The sequence below is a fragment of the Rhinolophus sinicus genome, linkage group LG02, assembly GCF_036562045.2.
Source record: "Rhinolophus sinicus isolate RSC01 linkage group LG02, ASM3656204v1, whole genome shotgun sequence".
In the NCBI taxonomy this organism is placed as follows: Eukaryota; Metazoa; Chordata; class Mammalia; order Chiroptera; family Rhinolophidae; genus Rhinolophus; species Rhinolophus sinicus.
In genome coordinates, this window is record NC_133752.1 from 173,357,349 (window position 1) to 173,379,200 (window position 21,852).

The following is a 21,852-nucleotide window of genomic DNA, read 5'->3' on the forward strand; positions in this document are numbered from 1 at the left end:
CTGATGGCCATCTACTACCCGAGCCAGCACCTTTCCACGTGAGGCCAAGAGCCTGGAAACTGCTCTCTGGGACTCTGTTCCCACAAGCCTGTTTCCTATATCTCCAACCCAGCCGCCAGTGAGACTATAGTGGTATGACTTCCCTATTTATGGCTCCGTGGGTGTTCCTTTTTGGCCTCACCATGTCCTGCGTTCTTGTGCGGGGAGTGTCTAGTGGCCATGACAGGCCCAGTCCTTCCCTTTACCCCTCCAGCCTGGATGCTACCTGCTCAAATTCACTTGGAAGCAACATAACCAAGAGGTTCAGCCCCTCTGTGAGAAAGAACTGTAAAAGCAGCAAGGAATTGGAAACTTTTAGAGTAGAAGGGACGTTGGGAGACGTAGCCCAAGCCCTTCATTGTTTAGAAAATTAAAACCGAGAGAGGTCAGATTAGGGGTACACTAAAATACCTTCTGCCAACCAGTCCACCATTCCTTTTTCCATCCTGCTTGCCATGGCATGATTCATTCATTAGAAGAAAAAATCCTCACTGTGTGCAGAAGAATATGAAGAGAGTAAACAATACCCCACTGTTCAGTTAACCTGCTAATAATTTATCTGAGAGACGACCGTACCCTGCTGTAATTAGAGAACAGTGGAAACGCAAATCGACTTTGTCGAACTGTTTTGAAAAATGACCGCTTGGTGGCACTGTGGCTAACAGGCAGAACTCACCGCCTCTTCAGGATGCCTGTCACATTGGCGATTTCAGAGAAGTCCTGGTCTCATAGCAACAAGACCGGGAAAATTGCTGAGCACCCAGAAGCAGCTGTAGATTAATCAATCAGTGTGTTCAAAACACAAAGCATCTAAACACTGGAGGAAATTCCAAAATAATTAATACCTTTTGCAGACATGAAATCACTTGTCAAAATATTATTTTAAACCCATTTTACAAATGGTAACATTTTCCAAAAAACCCATCAGACCACCAAACTGGCAGTAGTGCCACCCACACGTACGAGGACCTCTATCTTTTCTGCTTCTCTTAGCATTTGATGAGGAGAATTCATGGACCTTTTCATAGCAGTGCAAATCTGGACTTTCCATAAGAGTAAATGTTCCTATGCTCCTGAGAGTAGGCAGTTAAGTTTATTTTAGGCCTGTCTTATTTCCTAAAACCCTCTTTCATTTTCTGAGCCCCTACAATCTGGGCCATTCTGAACTTTTTGCTCAACTGAACACTTCTGTCCAAAAGCTCTGTATTCTTTCTCAGAAGAAGCCTCTTTATATATTGCTTTAAGAATTCTCTATCAGCCCTAATTCAGTTATACAATTAGAGTTATACAATTAGAGCTCACCTATAATTTTAAGAATGTGTGATTTCAGTTCTGCAGGAAAATAATCCCCAACAAATTCTGAGCTGTGCAGTGACGAGTTGTTTCAGGATTATGATGTAGGTCTGGAAGCTTGAACATATCATCTGGTTTTCAGCAGACAGGTAGTCAAAGCAGTTCCAGCTGTTTGCCCACAGCAGCTAGATATAGGTGATTAAAACTCCTTTAAGGGATTTTGAATGGGTCCTTTATTCTGCTTCCCTGCTATATCCTCCAAAGAACATTCTCTTTAAGAAGGCTATATATTCTGTTAGGTAAGACCATGGCACAGATACCTGGACAGCATAAAAACAGATGTGGAGAGTTGTACGGCAGAGGGCAGGCAGGACAATGCTGGAAGGAATGGATTTATATTCTGTTCATCAGTCTAGATTCAGTTCAACTTCTGAGCTGTGTGTGATAGACCCTTTAAAAATTAGTAAAAATTAGGCACAAAATTCCAGTGATATATCCAGCCAGCAAAGTTTTCTTTTGTCACAAATAGTATGATGGGTCCTTTCAAGGGCTCTGGAGTCAACTTCTGTGTCGAAGGTCAGGATGTGCCTACCACCTGTTTAACCCAGCAAATTATTCTGAAACCCCAGCTTGTTCCCTTTTAAAATGGGGGAAATAACAGTGCCTACCTGTATTCGGGTTCTCCAGAAAAACAGAATTGAAAGGACATAGTTTGATGGTAGATAGATGATAATAGTTTAAGAAGTATTTAAGAAATTGGCTCGTGATTGAGGGAGTTGGCTAGATTGAAATCTGTAGGAAAGGCCGGCAGGCTAGAAACTCAGGTAGCTGATGTTGCAGTCTTGAGGTTGGAAACTACAGAGCAGCCAACAGGCAGGATTTCATGCCACAGCCAGGAATCCTCATGTTTGCTCTTGAGGCCTTCAACCAACTGGATAAGGCCTACCCATATTAGCAAAGAGAGTAAACTCAAAGTCAACTGATTGTGATGTTCACCACATCGACAAAGTACCTTCACAGCAACACCTCCATTAGGGTTTGATAAAATAACTAGGTAATATAATATGCCTACGTAAATTCCCATGTAAAACCGTCACAGCACTTCATAGGATTGCTGTAGTAATACAGTGAGCCCAAATCCATGTAAATAAATCACTCAGCACACTACAAAACACGTGGGAAGCCCTCAGTAAAGGTTATCTGTTATTGTTAGTTTTAGTCACTGATAACCCAATGAATTTTTCCATCTTCCAAGTCACTTAGCACACAACTGCCCTGTGCTCACTCACTCTAGGCGAAACAGGTTTTTAATACCACATTCAAATTGTGCCACTGTTTTCCTTCTTTAGTTTTTTTTTTCTGATAAGATTTTGCAGACTCAAGGTGGAAGGAATAATTGGGAACAGGAATTTGAATGGAAGGGAGGTAGGTAGTGGAGCTACTTCTATTCACCTTTAACCCCAAAGGGACTTTTTTCCCCCTTGAAATATTTCTTAAGAAGGAATGGTCTAAAATCAGGATACACAAAATACTTGAGAACATAGACTTTTATTGTCATTCTTCTGTTCAGTTTTCCACTTGTACAGTACTGTGTTTCTCTGAAAATAAGACCCAACCGGAAAATAAGCCCTAGCATGATTTTAATACGTCTTTTGGAGCAAAAGTTAATATAAGACCGGTCGTATTTTACTATAAGACCAGGTATAATATAATATAACATAATAATATAATAAAATATAAATAATATAATACCGGGTCTTACATTAATTTTTGCTCCAAAAGACACCTCAGGGTTGATTGTCCAGCTAGGTCTTATTTTGGGGGAAACAGGGTACTTACTCTGTGAAAGTTATCCTCCTCCTTTTTTATACATGAAGAAACAGGCTGAAAGATTAAATAATTCAAGGTGACTTAGAAAACAGATCCAAGACCAGGTCTTCTGCCTGTCACACACTCCTTACTACTCTATTCTTATACAGACATATTTCAGTATTGTGAAACAGACAATTTGAGATATTTCTGGTGAAGATATTTTATTTTTTCATAAAAATATAATTGTACAATGATCTTCAGAGAAAGAAAAATCCCTTCAATGCCCCCAAATACCATGTGGTTTATCAGTAATCTTCCTCTGTCAACACTAGATAATATGCAACAGATTCCTTGTGAAATATAGCAAGTTTTTAAATTTTCTTTCCCTCTATTTTAACTAAAGGCAATCCAGTTTAGCCTATACTTTTTGAAATGAGCCAAATCAAGTCTACCATAATTCAAAGATGATAAACTAAAATGCTACATGGTGATGCTGATAACTACTGTCAATTAGCTGGTAAACTGTGATACGGATTTGCTGTAGTAAGCTAGATTCTGATTTAAATATAATAGAAAGATTTTAGATAAAATAGAAAAAAAATTAAGAATGTCAATCATATCCTAAAACTTGACCTAGTCAAACTTATTCCATATTATATTCAGTTGCTCTAATATATGGTAGGTCTATGCTAAATTAATGACAGATTACGGCTACTCTAAATATACAAACATATTTTTCCCCTTACCGTCCTTTCTTTGGGTAAAAAAGAAAAACATTACTCTGTTACTCAGAGAGCAAGAACAGCAGCAATCCAGAGAGACGGAGCTTACTGATTCTCTAATCTTCTGTTGCCTCTCAGCCTGCAAGTTGTCATTACAAGTTAAGTGAGAGACGCTGGGATTTCAGTATGCTGCTCCTTAACTGGAACGGGGAAAGAAATGTTCCAGCTGTTTTAATCAGTGACATTTATTAACATGCTACAAGTGGCCGAAGTGTGCAGCCAGCACAATACCCAAAGCAATCAAAACATTCCTTTTTTTAAAACCAAGGAACTTTCTCTTGGTTTGATCTACTGCAAAATACCAAAGAGATAGATTTAGGAGTAAACTCAAATAAACTAATTTACTTTCACCAAAAATTACACATCCTCTACCCAAGGACAAAGTCACTGACTTCTCTTGAAAAGATAATGGGGGAGGCCGGGTAGCTCAAATAAATGACCCTGTAATGTAAAATTACAACTAGAGAAGAAATACTTCAAGCACAATGGAGACATTCCATTGAAGAGAGCCACATTCATTTTGGAATGTTTGCTTTGAAATCAACTCTTCTGGGGAATTCAAAAGGTACTGAACAAAGCAACGTAAAGTACATTTCGGGTTGTTTTGCAAAATAAAAATATACATTTGAGTAGACCAGATGGCAAAACATACCCATTACAATCTGAACACTATATTTAAAACACTTAAACTCTGAAGGCTTGAATATTAACAATCCTTTATCTACATTTGTGATCCTAAAAAGACATTAAATACTCTTAAACCCCCGGTCCACCAAAACACAGAGCGACCCAACAGTCTGGGCTAGTGGTATATCAGTAGTCACACAGGACTGGACTAGAGATCTGAGTTTGCAGCCTAAGCACAAGAGATCTTTAGGAACTCAGGCTAAGGGGAGGCACTTTATTCAGATGCAGGGCCTAAGAGAAGGGGACAAAGTACTTTGTAATCTGAAACTATGAGGTCCATCTCAGTTCCCCCCTCACATACAATCTAAACCATGATGCCTCCTCTTACACTGCCATTTCATAACAAAGCATTATTGTGTTTGGAAGCCACATATTTACTTCATTAGAGCCAAGAACAATTATAATTTAGCAGCAACAGAGAACACAGCTCCTGATTTAACTAGGGGAAAGAGGAGAGAGTGATCAAGTGTCTCAATGGGGAAATCAAAAGATTCCTAGGTCTATTTGAGTGTATCATAGTACTATGAGCTTGATTCCTCAGCCATCACTCCACTTGGTGGTCAGGAAGAAAGTAAAGGTAGCTGTGATGGGAACTGGAAAGAACGATTCTGTCCTTCTGCACCTCTTGCCAGGCCCAGGAGCTGCGGCTGTGCACGACCCTAGCTAGTGTTTCACTCCAGAGTGCAGCCCGGGCTGCGCGAGATGCACACCCACACTGTGTTTCTTTCCAACTCAGAACACATTCGTGCGAGAACTCACCGCAGGGGAGAAACTAAGTGTTCTGGTTATTACATCGACCAGCGATTTGTCCCTCATTTTGTTCCAGATCTCCTGAGGCAGAAACTCAATCTCAGCAGCTAATTTCATCCCATTTTCTTTAGAAAAATTCTCCTAGTTAGTTGACCACACAAGGAAATGTGTGTGAACATTCATTCACTCCTGCCCTATCCATATATATAGATACATATATATATACATATATATATACACACACCAACACATATGTGTGTGTGTGTATATATATATATATATATATATATATATATACACACACAATAGAAACATACATATATACTCTTGGGTTGTCAAGATGATGTATGCTGCTGAAATGCCTAAAAGGTTATTTCTTGCTTTAAAAATTTTTTTTCAATTATTATTTTTCCAAGTATGAATTAGGCCCTAACAAACTTTTATAAACCCAGTTTGAGAAGACAGCAACAAAAGTTTTACAAAAGTAAAACTATTCAGTTTTACTGAATAGAGGAGGCTGTCTCGAGGGCTTTCCTGATGGGTGTTATTAACATGTATGTTATTTAAAACAGGCATATCATTATGGATTAAAAAAATAGAAATGTATATATTTGTTAATACATATTCACAGCTTATGCTGGAATGGCTCACAGGAGAAATTATGGTTCATGCAGAAAACAGACATTACTCAAGTAAATATAAAGAAATAAAATTAGGTCCATAAAGGCTAAGAACTTAGTAATTAGCCCATTTGGTTTCTCTTTGCAGGGCAATCAAAAACATAAAAGGAGGTGACACTTAAAACACACATACACATACAAATACATGAATTATATGGAAAGAATATAAATTAACCAGTAAAGCAATGTGGAGTTAAGGTGCAAAAATACAATCTTTACCCATTCTCTTCTACTCTTGTGTTTTCAAGCATTGCAACTTGTTAAGTGCCATGGGGTGGCCATACCAACCAGAACAGGTCAGAATGTTTGTAAATTTTCTAAGTGTTAAAAGTTAGAGGAAAATCCTTTGAGATCTATGATCACACATTTTGGCAGAAATTGCAGATTTACAGAGATGACTACTGAGCAGTAGGTAGTAAGTGGAGCCAAGAGGTACAATCTTGCCCATTCATCCTCCATAGGAATCAGGATATTGGCTTCAATCACTGACTCATCATTTTATATGATCTTCACCCTGAAAAAAGAAATCAAAGTTACCAATGTAAGAATGTTTTTAAGGGCAATGAAGTTTAGTTAATCTGTTTTAAAATGCACGAATTTTTTTTTTCTAAATTTGGTATCTACAAGAAGGCTATTTTAAAATACAGACTGAAAGAAAACTGAGCTGATTTGGCTTTTTCTCCTTAATTCAATTTAGATTAAGGCACATTACTTCATCTAATAAAAGTTATTAAAAAGCCAATCCTTCAATTTTATAAAACATTTTTAAAAGATAAAAAGTTTGTTACATTTCCTTATAATTATTTCAAGTTTTCCCAAAGCAATCACAATGATGAAGAAATCAATACACGACATCTTCATTCTAGAATCATTACAGTCTCTAACAAATGGTGGTAGGACAACTGGATATTCACATGCAAAAGAATTAAGTTGGACCCCTATCTCACACCATATTGAAAAAATTAACTCAAAATGGATCAATGACCTAAACATAAGAGTTAAAACTACACATACTTTAGAAACAAACATAAGGGTAAATCAGGACTGTGGACTTGGCAATAGATTGTTAGATACGACACCCAAGGCACTATACAAAAGAAAAAATAGATAAACTGGACTTCATCAAAACTAAAATCTTTTGTGCACTAAAAGACACTATCAAGAAAATGAAACAACAACCTACAGAATGGAAGAAATATCTGAAAATTATATATCTGATAAAGGTCTAGAATCCAGAATACATAAGGAACTCTTATAATTCACCAACAAGATGAAAAAGAACTCAATTAAAATATGGGCAAGGGACTTAAGCACACATTTCTTCAAAGAAGATATATACATATTCAACAAGCTCATGAAAAGATGCTCAACATCATTAGTCATTAGGGAAATGCAAATCCAAACCACAGTCAGATTCCACTTCACCCAGTAGGAAGGCTGTAGTTTTTAAAAATGGAAAACGAAAAGTGTTGGCAAGATGTAGAAAAATAGGAAGCTTCATATATTTCTGGTGGGAATGTAAAATATTTCAGCCACTGTGGAAAACAGTTTGTAGTTCCTTTAAAAGTTAAATATAGAATTACCATATGACCCAGCAATTCCACTTCTAGGTATATACCCAAAAGTATTGAAAACAGTTCCTCAAATACACACTTGTACATGGATGTTCACAGCAGCACTGTTCACAATGGACAAAAGGTGTAAACAAATAACCATCAATGGATGAATGGATAAACAAATTGTGGTACGTATATACACTGGACTATCATGCAGCGGTAAAATGGACTGCAGTACTGATACATGCATTCTACAATGTGGATAAATGTTGAAAACATTATGCTGGGTGAAAAGAAGCCAGGCAAAAAGTTACATACTATGTGATCCATTTACATGAAATATCCAGATGAGGTAAATCCATAGAGACACAAAGCAGATTCATAGTTGCTAGGGGCTGGAGTTATGCTGGTGCATAACAGCTTAATGAGTTTGGGGTTTTTTTGGAGGGCAATGAAATGTTTTGCAACCAGATAGAGGCGGTGGTTTTAAAACATTGTAAATGTAATAAATACCTATGGATTGTTACTTTAAAATGGTTAATTTTATGCTATGTGAATTTCACCTCAATTTTAAAAAAAATTCTTTACAGTGAGGGGTTACTGTGCTAGATAGGACCTGGGCTAGGTGAAGACAGGTTCTACCATGAGAGCTATGTTGGCCTTGGGTAATTTACCTAGGCCCTCTGCTATTTCTTCATCTATAAAATAAAAAGTATGATTCCTTAACACAATTATTGGAAGAAACAAGATAAATTTAAATGAAAATATTTTGTAAGCTGTAAATCAAAATACAAATAAAAGGTATTATTATTAACAATAACTAGAATGGTACACTCCCATTTATGGAATAGGTCTACTTTAAAAAATTCCACAAATTTATCAGTTGCTCCTTTTGTGTAAAATGCATTTCAATATTTATAATCTAACACCATTTCACTTGTTTATTGGCGTATTACAAATGACATCAACATTTTATTTATTTAAAGACATGACACAGGAAAAAAACAGACAGACAGAGGAAAGTGGTCAATAGAAAACCTACCTTAAGACACTCCTCTACATATAAACTCTCCCTGTATTGTACTCACAGGAATTGCTATTCGCATCTGTTTTCCCAGCTTTCGTGTGCCTGCTTGAGTTCTGCTGAGATTTGCTCTGCTCTTCCCCAGTGAGTAGGGCCTTTATTTCAGAAGGGATTTTTCCTTGGTCCATTGCCATGCACCACTGCTTGTACTGAAATACATAAAATATACTTAAGTAAAATTTTACTAGGCAGAGTTCAGGAACCACTAGAAATGCTAGACATAAGAATTCCCATACCTAGAGGTCAAATTGGCTGCTGGGAATCCCACCCTCCATTGTATTTCCTATTTATAACCTAGGATATGTATGATGCCTGCCATCTTTCAGAAGAGGGTGAAAAACTATTGCTGAATCTTCTTGTGATATACTGGAGTACTGCTCAGATTAAAAAGTCCCTTCTGGTTAAAAGAACATCTCCCTCATAGTGTGCCACAAATTAGAATTCATCTCTTTTTGCTAATGGTCACATTATTTCTACTCCTTAAAATAGTTTTGTAATTCCTTTCTCTTTCATAAACATTCACTAAACATCTACTTTCCACCAGAGTGTGTACTATGGAGTTTGGGGGTATACAAAGATTAATCAGCCCAAAGATTATGCCCTCAAGTGGCTTACATTGCAGAAGGCAGGAAATAACTTAAAGCGTAAGTCAAATTCAATATATTTTTAAAAATCTACTGAATAGTTTATATCTGAATTCTCTTCATGCCCCAACCTTTTTTCTTACCTTCTAAAAAGCTGAGGTAGCCTGTCCCAGTTTTGTAATGATCATGGTAGTATTATCTCTCTCTTTTCCAACCTGTCACCTCCTCCCCTGAGCTCACAGTAATGGGGTTTTAATTCTCTTTTACATTTCTACAGCCACTACCCAAAATATGAATGAATGAATAAAACATGCCAAATAAATAAATGTTTAAACTCAAATGCTATCATACTATGCATATTGTTATGTATTTATTGTTATATTGCTTTTCGCTCTTAGCAATATATTGTAAACATCTTTCTGCATCAGTAAATACAGATGTGCATTGTAATTTTTTACTGGCTGCAAAGTAGTCCAATATATGAATGGAGTATAATTTATTTAATCAATCCCCTATTGTTGTACATTTTGGTTATTCCCCCATTTTTTTCTATTATAAACAATCCCTCAATGAAATAGTCATGTATATTCTACTCCCACCAGCAATGTACAGATATGCTTATTGCCTACATTCTGGCTAACCAATGAATATTCTTTTCTATGCATGTCAACTGGATAGGTGAAAATTGACATATTCTTGTTTTAATGTATATTTCTTTGACTGCTAAACTAAGGTTGATTTTCTTCATGCATTTATTGACAGACTTTCTTACCATTTCCAGTTCCTCTCTGAGGGCACATATGGCTCTTTCCCGACTGGATACCAACTCTTCCAAATACTGATATCTCAGTTTCTTTCTGGCCCGGCATTCTCTTGCACTCTGCCGGCTCCTCTCAAGTTTTGCCTTCAAGTCAATTTTGGCTGGCTTCCGACCACGTTTACCGGGCTTCTTTACTTTGCCTCCAACCACCTTCAAAAAGAGAGAGAATAAATATTTTTTTTTTCTCTTAGTTCTATGTCTAGGAAAGTGACTACAGCTGCATATTAGCAAGGAAAATATTTACAAATAATAAATGAATGAAGCCTATGGAACGCAGCATAATCCCATCAAATGGCTTGAGTCTTTGCTTCGTAAATTTTTTTTGATCGTTTTGATACCATGAATGTAAGAGAAGAAATAATGTAATTTTTCATCATTTCTTCAATAACAGTTTAATGGTAAACTTTACAAACCATATATGTAGCTGGGTAATAAAAATAGTAAAAGATTGCCACTAAATATTTTGTTCAGCAATAAATTTTATTGACTTGAGAAAGTAAATTAAAAAAAATTCAAAATTGTAAGTTCAGTATGATCTCAACATTATAAAACAACACGTAGAAGAAAGGATGTTAACAAAACGTCAACCAGGATTTCTCTGATAAGTGTGATTATAAATAGCTTTTTCTCACCTGTATTTTTTATGATTTTTCAATGTTTACAATTAGAACAAATATGTAATTTGTACATAAAATTATGTATATATAAAAATAAATATGTATCCTAAGAAATTGGTCCATAAATTCCCTCTTCAAATTTGTTGAGCTCAAAGGAACACACAGGAAGTCCCTGAAATCTTCAGGATAATTCTCTCCTGCCTTTAGTGGCCTATAATTATTAATATAACCCTAGGCTGTCTCAGTAGATTTCTACCTGCTCCTACTGGTATCATAAGTACCCTCTCAATAACCCTGTTATTCATTTTCTTGTATAGGCACAATGTTTTCATGACTGGAAAAATAATTTAATCTTCATTGTTTAGCTTTGGAACCTCCCCAAGTTCTTATACAAGATGCAACTATGAGGTAAAGATAATGAATTTTTAAATACATGAACCTGAACTTATATATCAAATAAGTTTTCTTTAAAGCAGTCACCTTGAAAGGGGGTACATTTATTCCAATGAACAAGCTTTTTTTGGAAAGTGCTTTTGGAGCCAGTATCTTACAATATGCACTTACAATATGCCGTTAGAGCATACTTTATTTTAGAGTGATACATTTTTCTTTAAATTCCCCAACAATTTGATTATCCATTTTGTTTATCTGACAAGGTTCTGAATGATGTCCAGTTCACTCTGAAAATTACCCTCAGAGAATAAAAATGTCATATCTTCAGTATACTGAAAGGAATGTTGCTGAGACTTTAGTGGCAATTCTAAAAGAGAAGATGCAAAATTCAAACACTGGCAAATCATTAGAATAAATGTAGAAACCTCCCCAGGTAACAAAACTCAGATGATCAATCAATATTCATTGGGATAGAAAAACTCTGATTTATTCGTTTGTTTTGAAATCACTATTAATATCAGACACTGACAATGCCCAGTACCCTACAAAGATCATATCAATACCAAGTATAATGCTTAGGTCAAGAAAACCACACTTTAAATGGGGATCAGCCACATTTACAAGACCCCGTGTGATAACATGACGGCCAGCATTGCATCTAGCATTTTATAGGATGGCTCTGAAATGACATTGAATACTCCAAGGCTCTGGGAAAACAAAAATCTTTCCTTTTCACCCACCATCTTAGAAGCTAGCTGCTTTAGTACTACTCCCAAATTAGTTTCAACTTTTCAAAAACTGTTCTTTTAAAGCTTTTCTATTCTGCATCATCATGTCTTTATTCCAATATAATAATAAACGTCTCAGGAAATTTTTCCTCAGTCAAAATATTTGATGAGCAATTGCAGGATAACTAGTTGATCCAAATATTACTATGGGTTAAATTTTAAAGTATGCTTATATCACATCAATTGCACAATTTTAACACAATATTTTGAAAGTACCCTACATTAAAACAAAGTGTATTTGCTATTGCCATGTTTTTAAAAAGGAATATATTTACAGCATAAACTCACATCTACAGTGGAATAAATGGTAATCAAATCTAAGGTAGTAAAATGAGTCATCACATAACACTATAATCCAATACCTCAAATATTGCTGTTGTTCATTAATTCAGGAGTGGCTGCCTTTGAGAAGCCAGCAAGAGAACAGAGAGTACTTCATAGACTTCACTGATTTTTTAAACAAACCAAGCACACTCATAAAAATCAAACAAAAGTTATAACCCTTTATTTAGTTTTCATGGTAGCAAAATATTTAAATTGGAACTATGTTATTCCATTTTTTAAATTAAAAAGGCACAGTAAATGAAGCCAGGGTTCCTGTATTTTATGTCATCTCTTGTAAAATTACATTTAAAACCACATAACCACCACCTCTCTAGCTTAATTTTTCTTTAGTAACAGGCTGAATTTTGGGTTTTTGGTGCCAACTAAACTCTGATTAGTGTACCAGTTTTCAAGAGAGCCAAGTACATCACAGGGTTATTGTAAATTTTAAGTATAATAATGTGTGAGAGCGCTTTGTAAATAAAAAGGTATTATACAAATGTAAATTAATTTCATAAGCATAAAGATTAGGGGATGGACAGGGGATGTTAATTAGAAACTAAGAACAGAAACTAAAACTGAAATCAACCTCACAAATTCCTTAAAAGTCTCTGGGCCAAAAATCATTCTCACTAATGTTTCATAAAATTTTCACAAACTCAGCAATAACCACATTGCCCCCTTGCTTTCTCCTATTTCTTCTGTGAGGAAGCTTTTTTCTCATCTGTGTATTTTATGATATTTAAATATTTCCAATTTATGTGTCTAAAAAGGCTGGGAATTAAGACAAAAACTACTGGATTTAGCCAAGAGGGAGCTCTTGATAATTCTAAATTTAACCATTATAGAGAAAGCACAGAAACCAGTCTTCCGAGGCCTGAGTGTGCATGGCACAGGCTTCTCAGGCAACAAGTTTAACTTTGCAGAAAGAGGAGCCATGATTATAGTTGCAGGCCCTTTAGAGGCTTCTTCAAATGTGTAAGCCAGATTAAATCCTATTCCAAAGGTTCTTGGATCATTTTACTTCTAGCTTTTTAGGAACAAACAACAAAAACTTAAATCCCCGTTTGCAGGGAGGGAACACGCAGCCGACAAGGCCTGGAGTCAGGCACTCCACCTGTAATCATCTTACGGTATTTCACACCACTCAGGTGAGGTGAACCCCAGCATCCTCACCTTTTTCAGGTAAAGAGGGGGAAAATAATTCCTTTATTTATCACCCATTCACTGAACACCCACTATGCCCCAAACACTGTGAAACTCTAGAACTATTAATATAAGAGGATAGGGTCCTTGCCTTTAATGTATTTATTTAGACTCATGAAACACAGCAGACATGAAATGGACAATAACATTATAAATGGCAGGATATCAGTGTATACAGGCATGTTGCTGGTAGTGTGTACACACACAAACACACAGATGCACAGTGATCTCTTTATTTCATAGATGACAAAATTTTAGTCCAGAGATTTTCAATGTCAGAGCAGGGTCTACAACCCAAGACCCCTGATTTGCATCATAGTTACTTGTCACAAGATAACTCACTATCATCAAGCATGACTATTCCCCCCCAAGAGTAGGTATGACTCATTAACCTGAACAGATAATTCCCTGAAAAGGCTCTAAAACTGACAGGGGCTTCATATGCACTGCTGTAGTAACGCTATCTAGTCCCTCATTCAATCCAACTCACTGGCATTAGGCACTTGCTGTAGGGCAATGGTGAGGAGGTTAAGTAACAAGCCTTTGCATTTTATGCTTCCTTGAAATCTCCTCCATGGCTGTGACTCTCCATGCCCGCCAATGACGTCATGCCGATTTATTCCTTCACCAAATCTCTGATTTAGCTCTTCCTCTCTATTTTTACTACCTAATTAGTGAGGGCCCTACTCACAGATTATTACAATAGGTTCCCAATGGGTCTCCTTACCATTTCTCCTTTTCCACCCTCATTTCCCTAGTTAATCCATCTTGGCAGAAAAACTGTCAAATGAACCTTTCTTTTCAGCATATTGCAATAACTTGAGTGTGTTTTTCTTCACTGTAAAAAAGTAACACCTGATCATTACAGAAGAACTCGGATGCTTCTTTGGCCATGTCACTCTCCAGCTCAAGAGAACACCTCTGGCTCCGCACTGCTTACTAGGTCACCATACTCAGTATATTAGTTTCCTGTGGCTGCTGTAACAATGACCACAAGCTTGGTAGCTAAGTCTGCAGGGCTGCACTCCTGCTGAAGGCCCTAAGGAAGAATCCATTCCTCACCTCTTTCAGCTTCTGGTGGCTATTAGCATTCCTTGATTTGTGGCCACATTAACCCAATCTCGGCCTCTGTGGTTGCCCTGCCACCACAGCTGTCAAATTGCCCTCCGCCTCCCCCTTATGAGGACATGGCATTTGGGTAGGGCCCACCCAGATAATCCAGGAGAAAGGCTTCCTCTCAAAATCCTTAACTTAATCACAGTACTTTGACATACAATATTCACTCGTGTACTATATGAAGTGATATTCACAGGCTCCAGGGATTAAGGCATGGTTATATCTTTTTTAGGGGCCACCATGCAGCCCACTACATCCGGGCTCCCTCTCACCAAGCCAATCTTCTCTTTCATTATTCCCAACAGGCAGCCTCCCTACCAAGTCAGGCCAGTCTGCTTAGGGACCTCAGCCCATCCTGTGCGTGCCTACCTAGTCTCATCAGTGCCCTCTGAAACGCCCTGTCCTCTGAAACGGCAAATCGTATTGTGCTTTCTTTGTTTAGGATCAGCTCTAGCCTTCTTTTTTTGAAGTTCTCGCTGACAATCACCCTCTGCCATCATTTTTCTTCTCCAAATTTCTGGAACCTATAGTTAATATTGCACTGAGTTTATGTTATGTTTCTTTTTTAGTGGCCTCACAGATTTAAGTTCTCTCTCTTCCAGTAGTGTGAGCTCCTCAGGCACAGAAGCTGTCATTGTAGCCAGCCCAGAGCTGGGAATTTCAGAGGCATTTATTTAAGAAGACTAATAATTGAATGAATAAATGCAAAGAAAAATCAGCAATATTTTAAAATTGATTTAAGTTGATATCACTACTAACAATTTACAGAAAAAAAAAAGCTCCTTCATAAGGGATATAAAATTTGAAAAACCAATTAAGAACTCATTATTTTAACACCCTTTTTGCACTTATTTACATCCTGAAGCTCTGATTCTTAAGGCAACTCATAAAAGTTTCAAGTTGTTAAGTCTAAGAGACTTATTGCATTTACATGAAGTGGTAGCATCAGCCCCAGCTAAAATGAAAACAACAGAAGAGCCTATTGCACTTTTAAAAATTTAAAGTGAAAAGTTGTATCTCCAGTTGATTAAAGAAAAATAAGGTAGATATGAATGTGCCCAGCCACTACTCTTCACCACTTTAAAGAAAAAGCAAAACAAGTAGCTGCGTTTTCATTTGATGGTAAGGCTCCGTAACTTCCTTCAGAGCTATGGTTAGGCTTTTTCTCCAATTTACCAGAGCTTCACAAAGAGAGAAAGTCTAATCACATCTTCCTGCTGCTAACAGTTTTTATAGTCAACAGAAGAAGAAATGAGAAAATGTAGGCATCTCAGAATTGGGAGTTAACTCCTGCCTCTCCCAGTCCCTGTGCCTGCCCTCCCCCCCATTATTGTCTGAAGCTAAATACAATACGGCATGCATTTAGCAATGCCTGAAACTGTTAGAAACTGACTCTGTAAGAGTGGTATATACTTAACTACCTTTGCTTCTTTCCCACACACCTCTTCCTCAACCTACATCTTGGCTTCTGCCCTCTCTCTCCATTCAAACTTCTCTTGCCGGCTTCATAAACAATCTCCTACTTTCCAAGTCCAATGGATACCTTTTCACTACTTACCTTACTTGGTGGACTTTTTTTTTTTGTAGATCTTACAGAATAGACTAAATTCCTCCCTTAAAATTCTCTTCTCCCTTAGATGGCATAAAGCCCCTTTTTTCTGGTTCTCCCGAATCACTAACCTTTCCTTTTCAGTGTACTTTGCTGAGTCCTATTCCTCAGCCTTTTCTGATCACTTTAGAGTTTTGCGGGGTTCTGTCTGGTGAGCTGTCTTCTGTCCACAGCCTTCATCCGTGAAGGGTGTTACACATACTGCATCGACCACAGGCTACACTGTAATCGCCTTTCTTCTGAGCAATCTAACCAACCTAGTAAGGAGTCAGAAAGGACTAGCATTTATTGAGAACCCATTTGTGTGCTAAGTTCTTTTGATATGGGCTCACATATATAGTACATTTAATTCTCACAATAACTCAGTAAGGTTTTATTAACACAATAAAACCCAATTTATAGGTGAAGAAGTTCAGTTCTGAAGAGATGACATAATCTGTCCAAAATCATAACAGCTTGAAAGTGGTAGAAATGAGATCTAAACTCTGGTTAATTGCCAAAATTCATGTTCTTTCCTAATTGTAAATCATTTGACTCTCATCTGTCTCAGTTGCAATGTCTTTACCTCCCCCAATCCATTTTCCAAATAGCCATTAGCATTTTTCTTTGAAAACACAAATCTGCTCTTGTCACCTCTGCTTTAAAATACTTCAGTGGCATCCCAACAGCTATGGCCTTTGTTTTCAAACTTCAGTAAGCATATAAGCCACTTAACTGGGAAGCTGATTCAAATTCCCAGGCCCCATTCTCAAAGAGTCTGATTCAGCAGGTGTCTTCTTTATTCCACTCTGAAAAATACTAACCCAAATGTCTTAGCTTAACTTGCCAGGCGTATGGTGATCCCGCCCCTGATTACCTTCCCATCCTTCTCTCTGCCCACACCTCTACTTGTGCCTTATGCTGCAGCTCAGGGGTCAGCAAACTGCAGCCCTGCTGGCAAGCCAAAGCCAGCCTGCTGCCTGTTCTGGTAAATAAAGTTTTCCTGAAACACAGCCACACCCATTCATTACATTCTGCAGGTTGCTTTCCTGCTACAATGGAAGAGTTGAATAATTGCAACAGAGATCATATGGTCCACAAATATTTACTATTTGGCCCTTTACAGAAAATTTGCCAATTCCTGCTCTAGCTTGTACCAAAATAGTTCCTTTCCAGTGCAATGTGCTTCAGTACAGGATATTCCCTCTTTCCCATTTTCTGGAGGACTCCGATTCTTCCTCACAGATTCATTCCTACTGTGTGAGCCCAGTTTCTGACATACCCAGATAGTCATCCATTTTTAGTGCTCCCAAAACCACTGTGCCTCTATTGCCCTTATTTCTTACCTCACTATATTGTCATTATTTTTCTATATGTCTGCCTAGCCCACTAAAATGTAAGCTCCTAAGAATAGTTATAAATTCTTATTGATCTTTGTATCTCTACTGTCTAGCATAATGCCTGGTAGGTAGTAGGTTTCTAACAAATGTCTGATGCATTAATGAATAAAGAAACAAACTTTTCTGAAAACAAAGAGCGAAACATTCTGAATAAGGTCATTAAAACTTCAATTTCAACTGGTTTCTGTACTATTAGAATTACTCCTTAGGGTTAAACTATCTGTAGAGGTACCCTAATTAAAATGTGCATGTAACCTAGACAGGAAAGGAAGGCACACTGAGCATTAACATCTACTGTCAGAGATGTATTTAGTAGATGAGCTGGCTCTTCTTAGTCTTGTGGAAAGCACTGAGAGAGTCGAAGGACAGAAAAAGTAGAAAGTGTCTGAGCTTTGTGGCACTGCCCAAGAAGGGTAGCTCCAACGGTAGCAAAAGACGGCTAAGGGCCAACAGAGGGGACTTCAGGGGCCAATGGACAGGTCTGGGTTTAGGAAACTACCTTTCTCACGTAATCTGACAGTTAAAGGCACAGTTTAAGTTCATTTCACGTTCCATCCCATTGCTCCTGTCCCATTTGGGGGCAGAGTTAGGAGCAAAGCGTAGTGTAGGTATAAACAGAGCTGCAAATGTTATGCAACAGCACACACTTAAGAATTACTAAAATGAGCATCTCCGGTGCGTACTGCCCTGTGCAAAGGACCAAGGAGCTCACTGCTAGGTAATATAATAAGGATGACATTTTTTGCATGCCTACTCTGTGTTAGACTCTGTACTTGATGCTTTATATGCATTATCTCTAATCCTCAATAAAGCCTGTGAAGAAGGTATTGACCATTTAACAGACAAGTTCAGAAAGGTTGAATAACTTAGCTAAGAAGTGTTCCTTCCCAACTGGCATAGCAGAGATCTAGTACTATTTGAGCTCTGCTCCTTATCACTCTCCCAAGCCCCCATTTTTAGATGCCCACTATTATCTCTTGCTTTATTTTTCCCATTTGCTATCATTTGTTTACTCTGGTTGTATATGGAGCACACTGATTAATAAAACCCAGGAACCTCAGGGCATTCTCCCTAATGCCACTCTGTCCAATTTAATTCAATTACTATTAACTAGTACTCTGTATCAGGCACATTGCTAGAAGCTTGGGAGGCAAAGCTGCATCCCCATAAAATTCAGTCCTGCTCTTACTTCAGGAAGCTAGATGGCAGAATGTGGAGAGCTCCTGGCAAACTCATTGTCACTGACGAAAACAACTCAGGATACAGAATCTTTTTAAAGGGAGGTCCTCACATCATCATCATCATCATCATCATCATCATCATGTTTCTTGACCTAATTCAAATACTGTCTCTCTACAACTGCTGCTTCTGTTTGCTTCATCCTCTTCCTGTTGCCCTGGTGTTGCTGGCAGCGTTTGTACTCTCTCCAGCATAGTTGCCATCCTGCCAAGCCCCAACCTTCACCTTCCCTTATGTATGGGAAAATGGAACCTAAGACTCCATCATCCATACGTTATTTGAGGGAAAAGTGTGTTTTGTGTGTGACTATGTATGTACAAACTAGGAGGGCAATGCAATTTTGTAGGACTGTAACAACTAGAGCACAGAGGAAGGCAGGACCGGGAGCCGCCAAAGCTTTACTTAAGGGCTGTTTCACACTGACGGCTGAAAGCAGTCCAGTCTTGTTGTACATGGCATTTAAACATTACTCATCTCAAACTATGACATGTAGTCAAAGTGAAAGTAGTGTATTCACAGAGGCACTATTCATCCAGAGACATCTGAAATGGATTTTATTTTCTATAATCATTAGAGATTTAAGAAACCACCAGTTTCTAAATTCTCTCATAAAAACAATGACTTAATAAAGAATGAAAACTGAATTCATTTTGTGTGCCTGTGAACCCAATAGGAAGTAAGCTATGGATAGTCTACTCCCTTAAATTTAACTTCAATCTTTTAGGCAAAACAATAACATTTTACATCCCACCCACCCGCCCACTAGTTTGCTAGTTTTAGAAATAACTCCTATGTGATCTTATAGGTAAGTATAATAACTCAAAATCATACATATTTTTCTTAGACTTATTTGAGATTATTGAAGATGTTGAGAAAGTTATTGAACGTTTCAAAGGAAACTGAAAATTCTGTAGAACATACTGTGACAGTCTCAGATTAAGGAAATTAAAGAACAATATGTTATTTTAGCATCCATAAACAGCCATAACATTATTTCCCAAGATAATGGATACAGTATTCAGACGTAATTTCAAAATTAACACTGAAAGATCAAGCTAGCAAAGACTTTTACAAAAAATTATTTTCTGATTTTCCTGGAAAACTTTGAGAGCGACCCCCCTTCTGTACTGGGAATACCAGTTCCTATTAGGAGGGGTTTGCTACTTCACAAGCAAACTGCTCCAGCATACTGCGTTGGGCTTTCCGTCTGTCTAACACTTTTCTCAGAGCCTTCTGCAGTAACAGGAAGAGATAACGTAGAACACAAGCAGTGCAGAGAAGCTGGAAATCTTTCTAATCTTTCTGAGCATGGATGAAACAAAAACTTGATAGCAGCAAAGTGTTACTGGTTACCTGGCGGCGAAAAGAGTACCCAAAGAGAAAAAGAAGCATGCCAGAGACTGTGGAAAGTAAGACTTCTGGAAACTGTAGGGAAGGAGTAAGTTCTACTTTAAAACTTGGCAAATTCTAGAAGTCTGGTGATCAATAAGCTGACCGTCCCTATCTTCATGAACTAAAACTACACAACACTAATGTGGATGGACATAAAGAGTAGGTTACACATAATAAACTATATGAATTAACCAATAATGAACCTTGTCTGTTATAATCATAGGGATAAGTGATTTGGACAGGGAAAGGTGGATGGTGATGGGATATAAAATAATCAGATTAACAAGAAAGAATTCACTACTTCTCTCGGGCTTTCTATAAGAGGTTAGATTCCACACTCTGGGTGAATAGCAACAGGAGCTTAGCAGAGTGTTCCAACCAACCACAGGAAAATAGCTCAGAGGGGGAGTGAACTGATTATATGAATGGGGCATTGAGTAAGGGAACCGGAGAGAAGAAAGGGGAGCCGTCATAGGGGAATAGGGCTGGTTCAGGGTGCCCTAGTTAAAATCTCCAAACTGGAGAAAGGCTGGGAGGGAGGCGAGGGAAGGCAAAAACGGAAAGCAGAGTAGTTTCTTCACTTATCTCGGTAGGCAAGTCAAGGAGTAGGGTTTGCGCTATCTGCAAAAGCTGACAAACAGGCTTGCTCTGGGAGTGAAAATTTCCCAGAGGAGAGGGCCCTGTCCGGGAAAACGCAGCCCCACTGTTCCCTGAGTTCCTCGTTGGGTACCATGGGGTATAACTGGAGGCGCAGGGATGTCTGCGGCAGGTGTTTCTTGGGTGTTGGCATCAACTACCAAGCTGAGACTCAGCGGCGGGACTAGCACTTAGCGACAAGCAGGAGACGGCGGCGGCGGCAGCTGCGCGTGCAAACCCCAGGACTTACCTTACTGTCATCCATCTCGGCAGACAGGCCGGCCTGGCCAGGCGCTCCCTCCCCTTACCCTCCCTGGCTCCGCCGGCCTGGCCCGGCCCGGCCCCCGCCCCGGGGGAAGAAGGGGATATGGTTCTGACTGCCTCCTCCTCTCGCCTAACAGTTCGCTTCCCTGATGCCACAGTCACGGGGACGAGGGACCAGTTCAGGAATGGCAGCGCGGACCCTGGAGGCGGCCCAAAACGCCTCCCTTCGCCGCCGCCGCCTCCTCCTCCCCCTCCATGACAGTCTGGGTGTGTTTACAGACGCCCAGGAGAGCGGCGCGGACGCGAGGGTGGGCAGGAGAGCTGCTTGCGGAATTGCCCCTTCAGCCGCCGTAGCACCGCGGCCTTCTGGGCATTGTAGTTTTCCTTGCCGCAGTCTGTACTCGGCTGCCTAGAAGGAAAACTACAATGTCCACATAGCCTCTGCCAAGCGTCTGTTTTCCTCTCGCCGCAATTGCTGCGGAGGCGGGACCAGGCGGGAGGCGAACCTACGTTTCCCAAAGTGCGCTCCGTTGCTGGTTTTGACCCTTGGGTTGCAGCGCCCTGTGCACGAAGAGTTAGGAGTTTTGGGGCCCCAGCCGAGGCAACCCAGAAGGAGGGGCCCTGGGCACAGGCTCTCGTCAGGGACGCTGAGGAAACCTTGAAGGTTCCTTATTAAAAAACAAACTTACTAAAAAACAAACAAAAAAACCAAGAATGTAAAATGGTTCATCTGCTTTGGGGAAAAAATGAGCAGTTCCTCACATAATTAGACATAGAGTTACCATATAGCCTAATGATTTCA

The 21,852-nt window shown here is 38.7% G+C and overlaps 2 protein-coding genes across 2 annotated transcripts in view; one reads left to right on the plus strand and one right to left on the minus strand.

Moving 5' to 3' along the window:
* DUSP16 (dual specificity phosphatase 16) overlaps positions 1-21,852 on the plus strand; it is a 152,159-nt gene that overhangs the window by 20,566 nt on the left and 109,741 nt on the right. The gene's annotated exons all lie outside the window — the stretch shown is intronic.
* CREBL2 (cAMP responsive element binding protein like 2) lies at positions 3,349-21,373 on the minus strand. Its single transcript, XM_019744726.2, has 4 exons — positions 21,037-21,373; positions 10,040-10,237; positions 8,688-8,832; positions 3,349-6,557 (listed from the first exon to the last, which is right to left on the minus strand). Exons 1-4 carry the CDS (start codon positions 21,049-21,051, stop codon positions 6,553-6,555), a joined length of 363 nt encoding a protein of 120 aa, XP_019600285.1. The 5' UTR covers positions 21,052-21,373; the 3' UTR covers positions 3,349-6,552.